Source organism: Dendropsophus ebraccatus, chromosome 7, assembly GCF_027789765.1.
Source record: "Dendropsophus ebraccatus isolate aDenEbr1 chromosome 7, aDenEbr1.pat, whole genome shotgun sequence".
NCBI lineage: Eukaryota > Metazoa > Chordata > Amphibia > Anura > Hylidae > Dendropsophus > Dendropsophus ebraccatus.
This window is the reverse complement of record NC_091460.1, coordinates 106,419,401-106,432,710: the sequence shown is the minus strand read 5'-3', so window position 1 is coordinate 106,432,710 and position 13,310 is coordinate 106,419,401. Positions and strand designations below refer to the sequence as shown.

The following is a 13,310-nucleotide window of genomic DNA, read 5'->3' as shown; positions in this document are numbered from 1 at the left end:
TCTTTGGATGGTCTCACTGAGATCAGTAATCTGTTTCTCTTATGCCTTTACTAGGCATTGTTCCCACCTAGCCAGAATCCTGCTCCACACTTATGAGGGGCAACACCCCGAAAAAGCTGTCTGTGGAAGGATACCTAGCCTTGGTTTTTCCCTTGTAATTACATTGACTTATAGGGCCACTTAATATGGTGGTGTTGGTAGTTTCCCTACAGGAGCCACCCATTGGCTTGGTCCTTCCCGGAGGAATATCTGGCTAGTCCTGTGTTTCAAGACTCTTAAATGAGGCTCCACGGGCTCCTTTTTTGCACTAGCATGGATAATGGCAGGACTCTCATTTAGGATACCGATATACTGTACTCAGGGACTAAAGGTGGTGCTCTGCTCTAGTGCCAGACACAGAATGTTGAAAGGACAAGGAAAAGTGTCACTCACCCAAAATAATCACAGTCTTTATTGTCCATTTGAAATGCTGGGCTGAGTGGGGAATATACAAAGCGAGTCCTTTCCAATAAGACGATGTTTGCTTCACGCGTACACACTTTCCCCGGCATAGTAGTACCACATCCAGCCAAGTGGTTGCAAACATTGATCTCTACAGTACGCACCTGGAATTGCTGATTTAGGCTGGGTTCACACTACGTATATTTCAGTCAGTATTGTGGTCCTCGTATTGCAACCAAAACCAGGAGTGGATTGAAAACACAGAAAGGCTCTGTTCATACAATGTTGAAATTGAGTGGATGGCCGCCATATAACAGTAAATAACTGCCATTATTTCAATATAACAGCCGTTGTTTTAAAATAACAGCAAATATTTGCCATTAAATGGCGGCCATCCACTCAATTTCAACATTGTGTGAACAGATCCTTTCTGTGTTTTTAATCCACTCCTGGATTTGGTTGCAATATGAGGACCACAATACTGACTGAAATATACGTAGTGTGAACCCAGCCTTAAGGAGCATCCAAGATCCGGATGTTATTATTGGGGAAACTCAAGCTCTAAAAACTTGCTGTTATCTGCGAGCACTCAAAATTTCCCAATGGTTGCACCTGGGCTTCACGACCCTTAAGCAGTAACTCCGACTCATCATGATCAAATAATCAGATAAGATAAAAATAAAAATTTATATGTACATACTTTACAAAGGCTCATGGCGAGCCACAATGTCGTATGTATGCTTGACTACACAATGAAAGCTTGAAGATAACTTTATTTGAATGCTGTTGAACTCTCCATTTACCTGTATTGATACCCACCTCTTGGGATTTTGGGCTCTCCAGCGTGTGCAATAGGGTTGATACTTCTGGAGGTGTCAGTAATATGGAAAATTATTTAGCTTTACTAGGTATGTGATCCAAGCAATGGAAACTGCAGTTAAATCTTTCCTAATATAAAATAATGCACTTAGGGAAAAGGAATCCTCTATACAAGTATCATATGAGACGTTCTGTGTTGGAAAAAACTTTAGGAGAGAAGGATTTAGGGGTAGTGATATCAGACAGCCTTAAAATGACTCACCAGTGCAACCAGGCAGTAGGGAAAGCAAATTGTAAGCTGGGTTGTATAGCTGGAGGTATAACCAGTAGGAAGAGGGAGATTGTGATCCTGCTGTATAGGGCTCTAGCGAGACCACATCTGGAATACTGTGTCCAGTTCTGGAGAGCTCACCTCAAAAAGGATTTTAATAAAATAGGATGGGTCCAAAGACGGGCTACACAAATGGTAGAGGGTGTGAGGTATAAAACCTCCCAGAGGAGCAATCCACACATCCGTTTTGGGCCGGGGTCTGTGCCGTAATGGCTCTGATCCCGACTCGGCACTCGATTGCTTCCGACTACATCATAGATCTCAATGAGAGATCGGTGTGCTTATACTAGAAGTCCCCCAGGGGGGCTTCTAGTATAAGTGTAAAAGTAAAAAAAAAGTTTCAATATTAATAAAATAAAAACCCTCCCTCAATAAAAGTTTGAATCACCCCCCTTTCCCATGTTATAAATAAAAATAAAAAAATAAATATACATGTTTGGTATGGCCGCGTGTGTAATCGCCTGAACTATTAATTAATCACATTCCTGATCTCGCACGGTAAACGGCGTAAGCGCAAAAAAATCCCAAAGTGCAAAATTGCACATTTTTGGTCACATCAAATCCAGAAAAGTTGTAATAAAAAGCGATCAAAAACTTGCATATGTGCAATCAAGGTACCGATAAAAAGTAAAGATTATGGCGCAAAAAATAACACCTCACACAGCCCCATAGACCAAAGGATAAAAGCGTTATAAGCCTGGGAATGGAGCGATTTTAAGAAACATATATTTGTTAACAATGGTTTGAATTTTTTACAGGCCATCAGATAATATAAAAGTGACACATGTTATATATCGTTGTAATCGCAACAACTTGAGGAACATATATAACAAGTCAGTTTTACCCCAGGGCGTGTGGCGTAAAAACAACTACCCCCCAAATAAAGGAGGAAAAAACAAAGACGCAAAAATTGAAATTGGTCCAATCCTCTAAGTGTTAAACTTTTTTTTATTATTTCTTTGCATGCAGTGCATGTGTCTACCTGTAGACACCTTTTTATTTTCATTCTTTTGTATTCAGTAACAGTATATAATATAATTTACTTACTGTTTAATGTTAGAATTCAAGGTGTGGTGGTGTTATTTGAGTCATGTTAAGTGGTATCATTAGTAAAATTCATCTTAGTATAGTGCAGTTTGTTCATATCAGTATAGAGGTAAAGTTTACTCTCTGTACAGGTGTAACATTTGGTTTTAGTGAAGCTGTATTTTTTAATAATGATACCTAAAAATATTTTTTGTACATTTGTAGGAGGTTCACCTTTCTGCTCTTTTAAGTCCTTAGCAACATTCCTTTCAGGCTTCCTTTTGATTTAAAGAAGTTATCAGGAGAATAGAAAGGGTGGGACCATTGCTGCACTTCCTTAGTGCAGTGCCAGAGAGCAAGCAGGACCCTTCAACCATGACTATGTTGTGGTACAATATTTGAGCACTTGAGATCCCACTTTTAAACTTTGTCTAAAATCAGCCCTGGACACCTGTAACCTGTGGCCTTTTCAACATGAAGCTGGCGACAAGTTTCCTTTAAGTATTTATATGATCGTTAGATCAGTACAGTAACTTAATATCCACAAAGGTTTGGGTGATTTTGTTAGGTATAACTATAGTATAGAAGGATAAAGGCCGTGACTATCCCATTATTATCTACAATAAAAGAGGAAAGGTTGGACCCAATAATACTGTCATTCCAAGTCTAGCAAGCACTGCTTTACTCCTGATCTCCCACTCTTAAATGTCTACATTGTACCTGGTAAGAGATAAAATCTGCAGATCTTCTCCTGTAAGATATGGGGAAAGACATCAATTTTGCAAAATATGAAAGTCAAATAAATTGCTTATTGTCCTGGACTTGAGCCACTTTAAGAAATAAAACTTTCTGGCTGGAAATATGGAATTCTCCTCATGAACTTGATATATTTGATTTCTAACTCATAATAAATTTAAAATATTTATATGAGCGATGTGAAGTGCATTTTCATATCAATATTCAAGATTTTTGGCTCTGGAGTTGCATACAAGGGATGCTTAAGATAGTATTGTTCAAACAGTGCATGCAATACAGTACACAAATAGCAGTGTACATCATGCTCACAAGTGAACTTTTTTATTTGATTTGATAGATAAATAGGCACAAAAATAAACAGATACATAAGGTAGATAGAGAGAGACAAAATCAGAATGTTAGGATGAGGAACCAAAGCCCACTGCGCCTACATACAAGCCCTCCCCCCTCCTCATCTCTGCTAGCTAAGCTTTTATCACCTCCGGCTCTCTGGAGTCATAGAAATAAGGGAAAGCTATCCCAAAGATGGACCTGTTGGCTCAGCAGTGTACAGTGCACAGCAAGGGCCCACCAGAGGATCCTCCATCCCAGGGCCGGCCCCAGGTTTTTGTGGGCCCTTGAGCGACAGCGGGTCCCTCATCCATCCATCCATCCACTATGCACAATCACTTGAGACACCACTAACATATACAAACACACATCAGTGACACGGACACTGAATGACTGAGACTGACTGACTGACACAGACACTGACTGGCTGATACAGACATTGACACTGACTGACTAACACTGACTGACACACGCTGACTAACTGACACTGACTGACACAGACACTGACACACAGCACTTACAGCTCAGTGTTTTCCCTCTTCCTCTCTACTCCTCTACTTTCCACACTGTAAGGTTGAGGACCTTCGAATCATGTGATCAGGTCTTTCACCCTTTTCTCTCTGTGCAGGTCCTGCTCCATCTCCTGTGTCTTCTGATGTTCAGCCTACTAACCATGCACTACAGTAAGCAGGTTGAACATTAGTACACCGGGCTTGTCTCCCTCTATGGGCCCCTAGAGGCACTGTGGGCCTCGCCACTTGCCCGGGTAATGCAGGAGCCACATATGATAGTTGTTTGGCGACAAACCGACAGACATTTCCCTGCAAATGCTGTATTGTATGGTGGCCTTTCAGATAAATGGCCTTCCAATTTATACATTGAAATGCACTGAACTTCTGCTTGTTAGTGGGTTAGTGCTCTGGCTCATAAATGGAGGTCTTGTCTGAAAGAATGCCCTCTGTGAAGTCGATATGGCCTAATAGACCATGTGGATAATTGTTGTTAGGTATAAGTTGGATACATCTCAGTAAAAGCATTAAAGGAGATGTTCCATGAAATCCAAAAATGACAAGGCAGGGGGTGCGGGAAAAAAAGTAAACTTACCTATCCTTGTGGCCCATAGCACCGCTCCCGGGTCCAGCTGACAACTGCAGGCCTCCTTCAGCTCAGGGACTGGTGCGGGACACTGCCCCAGTTACTGACTGGCTGAGCAGGTAATCGCTCAGCCAGGCCGTGACGTTGCAGCTGGACGAGCCAAGTACGTAACGTAACAGAAAAGGGCATCAGGCGGCCGTCGCTGGGACTCGGGAGCGGCGCTATGGAGACACAAAGATGGGTAATTTGACATTGTTTCTCGCACTCCTGCTTTCCCCCATTTTAAAAAATTTGATGTGACTTCTTGTTTAAGAAAATGCCTATTTTGTCTGTATCTATGTTTTCCTTTTCATTAAAAATGCTTTTATTCAGGCCATAAATAGTGTCAAAGAGGCAGGGCCTATCATGCCCAGGGCCCTTGCATTGATGCCCCTCACTGTGCTGTATGCTAATTTTTTTTGTTTGGCCACAGACAAGCTATAATAGGAAATCAGGAAGAGCATAGTATACTGCAATAAGCTAGTATTGCACATATATTATCATAGTTGCATTATGCTGCACAAGCATTCAAGCTATGGCACAGTAAAAAAAATAAAATAGCTGAGCGGGCTTTTGCTATTGCAATTTTTGCAACTCTCATAAAGGAAATCAGATTTACTCAAATAGGATAAAACCACCCACTTTCAAAAAGGCACATTACCTGTAGACCCCATAGCATTGATTTTTTGTATACAGTATGTGAAGGGACAGTGCATCGCTGAGGTGCTGTATCTAGTATCCAGGCCTCTGCTGGCTCTGTGCCCTATGTCCTGATGCTAGTGTGATTTAGATGTCAGGGGTTGAGGCATTCAGACTTTTGCTACGGGGCCCAGCCTTAGGCCCCTGAATAACAGTAGTGCTTTTAGGAGAAAAAAAAACAGGTCCTTTTGTTTTCTAATCTCAGAAAGCCAAAGTTTACTGTTGTTTTTTTGTCAGTTTTGTGCAGCAACAATTCCAATGTGGTCCAAGGTGTCTTATTAGCACTATGTCCCTAGCTCACGTTGCAATAAAGAGCAGCAGCTGGCCCTTAAGGGGTTACTAAATCATCTGTGTTTTGATGATTCATTGAAAAGTAAAACATGCCAAAATACAAATGATACTCGTTTAGAATTTTTGTTACTTTCAAATGAGTAACAGATGATTGTACCAATCTGTTTCTAATGGTATAGAGTCATACAAATAGGAGTCAGCTGTGAGGACTGTTCCAAGCTAGATGCTGCCTGACTCACAGTCTTGTGCTTGTAGCTTTACTTATATTTCAAGACGCAGAAATGCGGTTTATCCAGTGCAAAAAGCTTATTCATATTATACAGAATTATATTTTCATTTTATTTGTTTTCTCTGACATATTCTTCCATAGGAATACACTGCTACTTGATTTCTGAGACAGCAGCCTCAGATTTTCTGAATTTACCAAAAGGGGTGCACCTTTCAATAAAACTGGAGTGGGATATTGGGGCAGGGATTTAGGTAAGAGCAGCGTACAGATGCGGCGCTCTTGATAAATCCACCCCAAGTATATATTTTGCTTCTGTGCACCCTATGGTTTGTTGCTGCCCTATGTTGTTTAAAATATTGTGAATCGGGATCAGATAGCTAATTAACAATCCATTAGCAGCCTATTTTGAAACTTAATGAACAAGGTTTTTTTTTTGTCTAGTCTTTTTTTCTTTTCTTTCTTGGTACCAGCTGTTTGATGAGAGTAAGTCCTTCCCGGCTGGTCTTGTAAGATGCCTAAGATGCGCCCAATGCCTTGGTTAGAGTAAAAAATTATTTTTTAATCTGCAGCAGTCGGGTGTGGTGGTAGCCTAGAGTGTCCTTTTTTTCTCTCCTCCCTCTTTATCATTAGGAGCGCTGCTGGCAGAATTTTTCCCATTCATCAGTTGTCTAAACAGTGCACATGTGCCTTAACAATCTGAAGCAGCACATGTGCACTGTTTAGGCGAGCAATGAACTGGTGAAATCCTATCAGCGGCGCTCCTGATGAAATGAAGGGTGGGGAGAAAGAAAGGAGGGGTGTCGCAGGCCTGGGGCACAGACACTTTAGGCTATGCCACATTACATAGTAACATAGTAACATAGTAACATAGTAAATAGGGTTGAAAGAAGACAAGAGTCCATCAGGTTCAACCTAGGAAAATCCTACTGTGTTGATCCAGGAAGGCGAAAAACCCCTATGGGGCAGAAGACAAACGCCCCACCACAGGGAGAAACTCCCCCCCCTCCCCCGACTGCAATGGCAACCAGAACAATCCCCGGATCAACGTATCACCAGAAATCTAATGCCCATAACTTGTAATATTATATTTTTCAAGAAAATCATCCAGGCCTCCCTTGAACTTATTTAATGAATCAGCCATGACAACATCATGTGGCAGAGAGTTCCACAGTCTTACCGCTCGTACAGTAAAGAACCCGCGTCGATGCTGATGATGAAATCTTCTTTCCTCTAGACGTAGAGGATGCCCCCCTTGTCATTGTTACAGACCTAGGAGTAAAAAGACCACTACAAAAATCTCTGTACTGTCCATTCATATATTTGTACATTGTGATCAGATCGCCCCTAAGACGTCTTTTTTCTAGCGTAAATAACCCCAAGCGTGATAACCTGTCCTGGTACTGTAACCCACCCATTCCCTTAATGACCTTTGTTGCCCTCCTCTGCACCCGCTCTAGTTCAGCTGTGTCCTTCTTGACTCGGCTGAAAGAAATTTGTTTTACCGTAATCAAGGCACTGGCTGCATTTTAAAAGACACGACCGAGCAGGACATCAAACAGACGGTACGAGCTGTTTGGGAGGGGGTTGGTGAATACAGTATCGCTTTAATGAAGTTCGCTGAACACAACATATAATGTATTGTGAAACTGACAAAAAAATAATTGAAAAAATTGAAATTGAAAAAAGGCAGTTTAATGTATTATAAAAATTACTCTAATTATCAATACAATTACAAGAACACCGAATTAATATTGTTTTTGTTTTGTTTTACCTGTAAAAAAAAACGATTCCAAAAAAGTAATTATTATACATTTCCATATTCTGTAACTTTTTATATTTCAGAGTTGTATAAAGGGTCATTTTTGCACTCTAATCTGTCTTTTTTTAATCAATACCATTTTGCAGCAGGTGGATCTTCATCATTGTTTATTTCATGATTTCTTGGATGTGATGTGACCAATAAAAGCACAATTGTGGCATTTGTGGCATGTGGGGTAGATTACCTACATTATAATCGTTGGACATTTCAACATGTGTGGATATCAAATATGGTACTATTTTTGGAGTTTACATTTATTTATTTAAAAACAAGAGAAGGGGTGATTGGGATTTTTAGTAGGGAGGGTTGATTTACTTTTTTTTTTTTTTTTAATACCTTTTTAGTTCCTTTAGGGGATTTGTACAAGCAATCAAATAATTGCTTATATAGTACATTGCAATACTATATAGAGCTTACCACCCGTGTAGGGCAAGATAATAACCATATGTCTGACACTTTTTGATGCCTGGGTGAAGATCATTCCCAATACCTTTATTAATTCCTTTACTAACCCCAAATGAGGGTTATTTTCCTTCTTTTGTGACTATATGCTAGAAGCTAAATCATAAATACTATATTTGACGGCCTAATATGCTCAAGAAAAAAGACAGTTATTTTCCTTATAGCATACCTGTGCTTTCAAAAATTAAATAAAAACTTTAGAATGGTCATATCATATGGCATAGATAGTACTGGAGAAAGTCATTGGTTCAACTTGCAGGTACATAGTCCAGGAACTGAGTGCTTTTTTGGTCTCTCTGCTTTTAAAAATGGAATTCCCCTATCAACAGTGAGAGGACTTCAGTTTGTAGGGATGTGAAACACCTAGTGGACAACAAATTATTCTAGTATGTGAGAAATCAGATAGAATATCAAATGGAGGAAAGTTGGTTGACAAAACAGTGACCATTTAAACTTTCCTACCTAACCTTGTTCCATATCAGTTTAGCAAAAGGGTGACTTTCATAAGGTATTGAGATTTTTTTTTTTTTAACCAAAATTTATAGTGGTGACTTGATGGGTTTTGTATTTATGATTTTCTGATTTACAGTATACTTAGATTTTTTATTATCTTTGACGTAAATCATGATTGACCCTACAATAACCAATAACCAGATTCTGTTTTGTTACTATCTTTAAAACCAACATTCTTATTAACACTCCTTACCCTGTTATTCTTGGAACCAAGTGTTTGCATTAATCCAGATAAAGCAAGATTTATTGCCTTAGGTTAATAATACATCAGTACTTTGACCCTGTAGTTACTTTTACATTTTTTTTTCTATTCATGGAAGCTTTTATGTTGACATACAGCCATAGTCCCTTCTGTTTTTCAGTTTGTTTTCTTAGTCTTATTTATTTTTAAATACTGTATTTTTTGGTAAGGTTCCAGTTGACCAGAAGAGCTCTCTTTATCACCCGTGTGAAATCCATTGCTATTATTAGTGCTGGGATTATCAACTTCTAACCTCAACCTCGTACAAGAGAGTCAATCTCAAGTCCTGTTGAACTGCTCAGCTTGTATTTCTACTTTCTACTCTAGTTTTATTTATTTTTTTTACCAATAGTTTTACTGCAAAGTCACTAACATCAGTTGCAAATAATACAAAATTACAAATTTTGTTCTTCATGAATTTGTGCAGATTCCCATGTTTTCGTATTGTTTTTGATTCCAACAACATGTTTTAGTTTTATTTTATGTCCTAGTTTTTGGCTTGTTGTTCTGCTGTGACAAACAATTTAGATAAATCATTTTGGACATATTCACCCCTAAACTGGGCCAGCATTTTCTAGTTAAGCTATTATTCTATGTATTTTATTCTTGCAACCTGAAACCTCGCTTTATAATATTTAACCCCTTCATGACCAAATGTCACTGATGCATGGATGTTCTGATCGAATTCAAACAATGTTCCTCCCCGCATTCTAATAGCCATAACACTTTTACTTTTCCACCTACAGGGCTGGTTGGGATGTTATTCTTTGCACCATGATCTCTAGTTTTTATTGGTATCATATTGGTGTTAAAGAAAATATTTGATAGCTTTTTATTTTTTTTTTTCTGATATATAATTTTAAATAATCAGCAATCCTGGTGTGTCTTCTCTTTTTGTTTACGCTGTTTACCATGCGGGAACAATATTGTTTTTTTTTATGTTTTGTTTAATAGATCAGACAATTCCACATGCTACGATATAAAAAGTGTTTATTTTTTATTTTATTTTTTATTTTATTTTATTTGTATAATGGGAGGTATTTTAAACCTTTATTTGTGCTTTATTTTATAATTGTATTTTAAATTAATAAACGTTTATATACGTTTTTAATGCACGGGGTATTGGCAGCAGGAACATATACAGTATGGCTGTTTAGCTGACGTGAAGGGGTTAGTGGGGTATCCCTTTGGAAAAATAACAAAATTTCTTCAATAAAGTTATTCAACTTTATTTAAGGAGAAGCCCGGAATTTTCTAAAACCCAGCATCCTGCATGGGGAGGGGGGAATGGATCACAATTACTAACTTTCCTCCCCTCGGTGAGTGACAGGACTGGACACGGGACCCCCGCTGGGCTCCAGGGTCTCCAGGGTGTCAATGTCACGACCTGGCTGATAGACTGGCCACTCATCCAGTCAGTAACTGATTGACAGAGCGTCACGTTCAGCAGCAGGGGCAGGCCTTTTCTCTGGGTCCAGACAGCATCAAAACCCGGGGGAAAAATGACTTCTGGCGGCGGTCCCACGGCCATTGCCGCTGTTCACCGCAGGCAGGAGGAGAGGTAAGTTAGTAATTGTGATCAATATCCTCCCTTCCCCTGCAGGATACCGGATTTTAGAAAATGCTTCTCCTTAGACTTCTCCTTTAAGGAAAATTTTGTGTATTTGTGTTTTTTTGTTTTTTTTGCTAAGCTGCTCAAGCCCTAGTTCGGGAATAATAATAATAATAATAATAATAATAATAATAAAAAAAAAAAACTGTACTGCTCTAGAGAGCTCCTGACATAGATAGAGGTGGCAGCAGAGAGCACTCTGTCAGACTGGAAAGAATACATAACTTCCTGCAGGACATACAAGCAAGATTTTTTTTTTTTTTTTAAAGAAGTGACTTACAAATCTGTATAACTTACTGATACCAGTTGATTACAGGTGTATAGTGTATTGTGTGTATAGGTATGTACTTTCCACTAGAACCAAATGCAGTGATAACTGTGGCAGAGAGTCAACTTGGCAGTTGAACAGAAAAACATTAGAAATGTCACATTTTAGACAGCCTGGTAGGAGGTAGAGTAATGTTTAGGGAAATAACTAAGTAAAGTTATATAACAATTATTTCTTCCAGTTATTTTTTTTACCGTGTTTGCCCAAGACCAATTGGTTGTTCCACAATGATTCTGTTAAAATGTTCTATGAACAGGTGAGGCAAATGTGGATTTTTTTTAAACATAAGTGCACACTACTGTGTTAGGAGAAAAAAAAAAACAATATGCACACCAATACCAAAACCTTATGCCAAGTTTAAAACATGGTGGGCTTGGACTTCTTGGGATCAATGAGGTATTAAAAGGGTTAACTATGTTCATTGTTGTACTGTCCAATCAATGGCTTGGGTGCCTCACAGCTCTTCACTAGTGATGGTCCGAATAGAGTTCACACGAACCCGAACTCACGGTAATGATTCCCGCGGGAGGTCCGCCTGAAAAAATGGGATACAGCCATAGCCATAGGCTGTATCCACCCGCTCCACGGAGCGGGCAGACAGCGGGAATCTGATGCCGAGTGTTCGGGTTCATACCTCGGAGGGTTCGGACCATCCCTACTCTTCAACTATCACACTCAGTAATTCCAGTTGGGGAAAAGGAGGCGGGGCTTTATCTAAGACTGGTGAGTACGCCAGTCTTGAAAATTGTCCCCCGTGTTTTTAACCTCTGGCTTTATTAATATGTTTCATATCATTTGTACAAGCATCATATTTACAATTACACATTTATTTTTCAGGATTTTGTCAAGTGCAGGAAAAGAATTAGAAGATAATTTCCTAAAAGCCTTAGCCTTGAGGGAAGAGGCAAATCGCAATGGGAAGATGACAGTGAGTACACTAGATTGGATTCATTGGTGCACTGTGCAGTAGTTCTTTTCTGCAGTCACACTTCACTGATTTGGGAATTAATTGCAGAATGCTCATCTGAGATTTAGACAGATGGTTGTTTTTTCCTTACATATGTAAGGCGTGTTTATGTATATAAAGCCCATGTGATAACTCACAGTACTAACTTGTTTTTCTATTGAAAGTTTGAAAGTTTAGGAGATAATATAAACATATATATATATATATATATATATATATATATATATATATATATATATATATTTAATCACCTTTTTTAATGAAAAAGCAAAAATCTGTATATTCTAAGCTACTTTTGTGGAGAAAGTCTTCCACAATTATGGAATTATCCATATGAAAATTGGGATGGGAATTTCTATTTTTAGACATTCTGAAATTGAAAATTTATGAAGGGTAATTTATTAAAGGGAAACTATGAGCATATCACTGATATGTCCCACAGGGCACTGAGGATAAAAGCATGTTTCCTACCTTGATCCTCTGCACCATTTTCAGGGACTTTGTACTTTAATCCATATGCTAATGAGGCATTTCGGTGCACTGGGGACAGGACTTCTGCCATCAGTGCAATATTCTTTCTAATGAATATTGGGGCGGTGCTCTGCAGTGATGTCAATCCGTACCTCTTGACAAACTACTCGACAAAGACCCTATGGAGATCAAAACATTGTATTCTGTTCTTGGTTGCACAATAAAGTTTTGAACATTGCACAAACTGCATGTTGTTGAACTACTTGTATCCTATAACATTGGCCCACAGCAGGATTGTGGACCCCCAGCATGCATCCCTATCTATCTACAGTTGGACCTGTTGGTGCTGTTGGACTATTCTGTGTGGTCAATTTATCAGGAGAGACAAGTTGTCCTGGGCAGATTGGTGCACTGAGGGTGGTAGCCCCACCCCCAGTGCACTAAATCACCTAGTGCACCAAACCACCTCATTAGCATATATGAGCACTCCAATGCTCATCACTGCAGATTGCCGGATTAATATTTATTAGAAAAGGTTGGCTGGCTGGGAGGATCGGTGTACTGGGGGTGGTAGCCCTGCCTAGAGTAAACAAAACTGCCTCAACAGCGCTGAGGATAAAAGTAAGAAAAATTACGTCCATTTCCAGCACCTTGAGCTCTATAGGGACATATCAGCAGGTTAACCCACTGATTATTCTTATTATTATTAGGGTATTTCCCTTATTTCCCTTTAGGGTAAATTCACAAGGGCGGATCCGCCGGGAGTCTCACGCATGAAATCCGCAGCTAATCCGCAGCACACATAATAATAATAAGAATAATACATGTATTGCGGATTAGC

General features: G+C 39.3%; 1 protein-coding gene across 5 annotated transcripts in view; it reads left to right on the top strand.

The window, feature by feature from the left end:
• The window catches only part of CFAP299 (cilia and flagella associated protein 299), a 264,261-nt gene that overhangs the window by 63,901 nt on the left and 187,050 nt on the right, over nucleotides 1–13,310 (top strand). For all 5 annotated transcript variants that reach the window (XM_069976697.1, XM_069976695.1, XM_069976696.1 and 2 more), the window contains one exon: nucleotides 11,869–11,959. In XM_069976697.1, coding sequence (XP_069832798.1) covers nucleotides 11,869–11,959 — 91 coding nt within the window. The remainder of the gene's footprint in view (nucleotides 1–11,868; nucleotides 11,960–13,310) is intronic.